The sequence below is a fragment of the Panicum virgatum genome, chromosome 4N, assembly GCF_016808335.1.
Source record: "Panicum virgatum strain AP13 chromosome 4N, P.virgatum_v5, whole genome shotgun sequence".
Lineage (NCBI taxonomy): Eukaryota > Viridiplantae > Streptophyta > Magnoliopsida > Poales > Poaceae > Panicum > Panicum virgatum.
The window spans coordinates 14,266,287-14,270,971 of NC_053148.1; the positions used below are offsets into that span (position 1 = coordinate 14,266,287).

Genomic DNA, 4,685 nt, shown 5'->3' on the forward strand with positions numbered 1-4,685 from the left:
TACAAAGAACAATCCTTCATTTTTTTGAAAGACCAAGAACAAGCCTTTAGTTAGCTGTGAATGGGCACAATAGCCATCGTCCCTCAACTCACAAGTTCAGTTTCGTCCTTTAACATTCATTTTTTGGGTTCAATTTAGTCCTCGTCTGCGGTGTTATCAAATACTAGTCTGCTGTGAATTATGCATAATTGTCTGATCCTGAGTTATGAGGATTCATCAATTACCAACAAATTTGTTCTTCTTAGAATGGCCTGATACTATCAAGTGATTAGTTTGTAATACAAGCAATGAAAATAGTACTCTTAAATAGTACATAAGGGCAAATTTGTTCGTTATAATCTTAGATTGGGCACAAATCCCTTGTCTACCTAACTGATGTGATGGAGTAGTCAATTTTGCTTAATTGCTGCAAAGATATCCTGAAGAGGGCGATTTGGGGCATCAGGGCGGGCAATAATCTCAACGACTTTGTACGAAGATTCTGGACACAACAATGCTTCCACGGCTACCTCAGCAACCTGGTCCCTAGATATGGATCCCGAATAAAGAGTGTCCTGAAAAAAAATGCAACAACGAAATGGCACGCACTGAGTATCAGGTCAAAATGTTTTTCCCTGATAATCCAAAGTAAGATGAGAAAACATTAAAACGCACTGGGGGACACTAAAATGTATTACTGACTTAACTCTAAATTAGATTCATTGATTTGCGTAGAAGAAAAACATATTACTTATAAATTCAGTCTATAAAAAGTCAACCCTCAAGTAAAAGTAATACCAACAAATTATGAAGCCATTGAAATGCATAGTGAAACCATATTAAATTTGACAAAAGAGAGTGTCTAAAACACCAGTTATAAAATTCCACGAAATTGGAATCTCATAAGTCATAACATCATTTTATTAAAGACTGACAATATCCTATTGACTATCATCAGTAAACGAAATGCTATTGCCTAAAAAAAAAAGTAAACGAAATGCTATAGCATGCAGATGTGCTAATCCCAATCTTGGGCTAGATCAGTTATGAACTTAACATTGTGTCATGTACAACAAGAACTTATATGTTCTAAAATTCTTTCCCTTCTTGGCCAAACCTGACTGACTATATCTGAGAAACTAAGGAAACGCCAGTTGTAAATTATGTAACTCCACTATGTAAATCCACTAACATACACATAAAATTTGGTTTTGGTAATATTAACACCAGGAACTAAATGTAAAGCTTTTACCTCTGGTTCCATGACTATATTCCCGGTTGGTGGTTGATCTGTCAGCCCTCCAGGCCTTACAATGGTGTAATTTATTCCTGATCTCCTGATGTGTTTCTCTGCCTGAAGCTTGGCAACCAGTGTTAACCCAAGCAGGTTGAGCACAATGTAGGCTGGATTAAGAAGTTGACCCATAGCTGCACCATTTACTAAAATGGAGCTGACAAGAATGAATCTCGTGACACCTGCTTTTCGGCATGCTTCAACCAGGTTCACCGTGCCAAAGTTGTCTACCTGCAATAGTGAAATTCTAACATGGTTGTTATTTGTGAAACAAGAGTATGCATCGGCATCCAGTCAATTTACGGGCACTGAGGTAATATGATCGGAGCTCTAAAGCTTTTATTTGCAAGACCAGGGACTGATAATTAGTTAAACATAGTAAAAATATAGAGGCATCAGAGTTTAATAATACTATGAGCATTTATGCCAATATTTTTTCTAGAGTTTGGCCGTGAATTTGTTAGGAGAAAATAGAAAACACACAAAAAAAAAGGTTACAACTGAGAGAGACCCAACCCCACAACCTCTCCCACAAATCAAAGTAACTATGGAATTTAAAAACTCAAAAAGAAGAAGGCCTGCAGCCCTCAGAACTTGATGACCAATTAGAAACTCAAGAAGCAATAGATTGCAACAAACCAGCTCCCCTACAAAGAAACAGCAAAAGCCTCACAAAAGGTGATGATGGACGGTTAGTCAGACTAGAAGTCTGCCATTGCTGATGGATTTGGCTGGCGCATCGTTGAAATCTTATTCCTGTTGAATTGCTTCTTAATGAGGAACGGCCCTTCGATTGGAGCAAGGGATTTGTGCTCGAACGCACGCCTGTTTCTTTCCTTCTAAATGTGCCAACAGAAGTAGATAATGATGCTATCAAAATCCTTCCCACTGCTTCTGTCGACTTTCCTTCTTGAAGTTCTCTGACATCTGTAGATAAAGCCCCTTACAGATTGATGGAAGACAGTCAAGTCGAACCAAGTTATAACTTATAATCAGTTCCCATACTTGTCTGGAGTAATCACAGTGTCTACAAACTCAGAGGTATATGAGAATATAGATCATCCTCTGAACCAAAATGCTTATAAATGCTCTCCTGACAAAAGAAGGCTAGAATTCAATCCAATTTGAATTGAAACTTGAATTGTCCACATAGGCATCCGTTTCATTGGATGGAAACTCTTACTGGTGGAGTGGATCGTTTCAGGGGATGGAAACAGGCTATATCAGGTCAAACATGAATTGTCCACACAGGCATGTATTGAGCCAAAACACATTAGCAGTAGCAGAAAAACAATTGTGTGCCAAATGTCAACAATCAGAAGATAATCTTATTTACTAGGTTGGAGAACTAAACACCACATGTCCAAAACAAAACAATAATATGGTACCTTTGGCTCTTTTAATTTGTACTTAATTAAACAAGGACAGCATAAGTCTTGACACAATCTAGCTAAACATGTACATTAATTTGGTTCGCGTTCACATTGGGTTTATGAATTGGGCCAACCTACATTTACAAAGCTTCTATCAATTTTCAACACTTCTCACAGGCACAAACAGTTCAGTATTTCAGAAGGCACATCCAACTTTTCCCACACAACATCGAGAATTAAATCCCGTACGAACAGAAAGATCATCCAATATAAGCAATGGACAAGAAAGAACAAGCTGCCACTTTCTCTATATATAAATTAATCGGATACAAACCTTCCACGGAGCAAAAGGGTCGAAGGACCGCCGGAACCCCGTCGCGCAGACGACGGCGTCGACACCGCGCACAGCCTCCACCAGCATATCGGCGCCTTCCGTCACATCAGCTGTGACCTTCAGTCATACCACAACCCCAATTCGCAATACCATCACCACCACCGACCAACTAAAACTGGCCCATTTAACACGGGCAGCGACACAAGCAGAGCAGCTCAAACTCACGAGTCGAAGGTTGGGGTCCTGGGGCAGGCTGCCGCGTGCCCTCTGCAAGTCCGTGGTCCCGGCGACGACGCCGAATCCCTTCGCGAGCAGCTTCTCCACGACGCGCTTGCCGGTGCGCCCCGTCGAGCCGGCCACGAAGACGGTCGTCGTCGTCTTCTCGGAGCCCGGCGAGCTCGCCGAGGCCGCGTCCATGGTGGAGGCGGCCCTGGAGCGGAAGAGGAACTTTCTTGCGGTGGCTGCAGGGAGCGCGAGGGCGACGGCGGGGTGCAGGTGGGGACGAGCGGTGACGGCGCCGAGAGCGCTGGCCATGAGTTTCCTGTGGCGTGGGCGAGTGGGCACTGCTTGTGTGGGATGTGTGTTTCCAGTAGACCTGGCTAGTTTGCTCATGAATGTCGTGCTGTCTGCATTTTTCCGGAGAATTCACGAAACAACACTTATTTTTGTTGGTGCTAAAGAAACAGCATCGGTAATTTGGGTATTCATGAAACAGCACAGCAAGTGCCTATGCAATCTACAAAACAGCACCTGTCTTCATTTTTCCTCTATTTTAGTTTTTTTTTCCAATCGACTTTATCAAAAGCAAAAGACGAGCTTGCTCTTTGTATTTGTCGACTGATTTTTAACCATAATAACTCCTTTACCTCCCAATAAGCTAGAGCCGAATTAACTAAAATTTATATGTGCTAGCGTAGAATGAGATGAAAAAATCTAATATATTTATCAGAGGTTGGTTTAACCATTTTTTCTTTTTTTAAAAGGCCTCTGTAAAAGCCCAAGCATGTGTGGCGGTTGGGACAAACCCAACAAGCTTGCTAGTGCAGGGTACACTAGCAGCAGCCAAAGAACTTTTAATTCCGTATTGAAAGTCAAGAGTGAATTAGACCAGCTTAAAATACTGAGCCTAAGAAAATTAGTTAACTCTGATCGCAATTTTTTGCGTGAAATGAGAATAAAAGCGCAAGAGAGTTAGTTTGTAGGTGTGGTCTATTCAACGTGTAGAGTAAATCTTAACCGTTTTCTAGGCTAGATTATACATTTGGTAATTAGAGGCAACTTTCACTGTGGTCACACGGTATGGCACATGTATCTTATCCGTTTCCTAGGTCACTATGTGAAGTGCTATTTTTACGATTTTATTATTTTATGAAACCGGTGTTGTTTGATGAATACATAGATTTAGAGTGCTTTTTGCTGGACACCGTGAGAAAAGTAGTGTTGTTTCCTAAATTTCCCCTGCATTATATTTCTCGTTCTTTATGCAATTCTACACGCGGAATAGGCATATTATCACACTAATATATTATAGGTAAAACTATAATATAAGTAAAAAAAATCCGTGCATTGCTCCATACAAATACGTTTTCCATACATTATGGTTAGAATCGAAACTCGGTGAAATTAACTATTATGTTTTTTTATTCTAGACTCACATAAGTTTTTATTTCTTCCTGAGGACCAATAGTGGTCACCCTTAGATAAT

General features: G+C 40.6%; 1 protein-coding gene across 1 annotated transcript; it reads right to left on the reverse strand.

Annotated features, from left to right (window-relative positions):
- Window positions 1-203: 203 nt before the first annotated feature.
- On the reverse strand, window positions 204-3,598 carry LOC120669655 (uncharacterized protein At2g34460, chloroplastic-like). Its single transcript, XM_039949465.1, has 4 exons — window positions 3,206-3,598; window positions 2,981-3,097; window positions 1,232-1,504; window positions 204-554 (listed from the first exon to the last, which is right to left on the reverse strand). Exons 1-4 carry the CDS (start codon window positions 3,590-3,592, stop codon window positions 390-392), a joined length of 942 nt encoding a protein of 313 aa, XP_039805399.1. The 5' UTR covers window positions 3,593-3,598; the 3' UTR covers window positions 204-389.
- Between the last annotated feature and the right edge of the window lie 1,087 nt (window positions 3,599-4,685).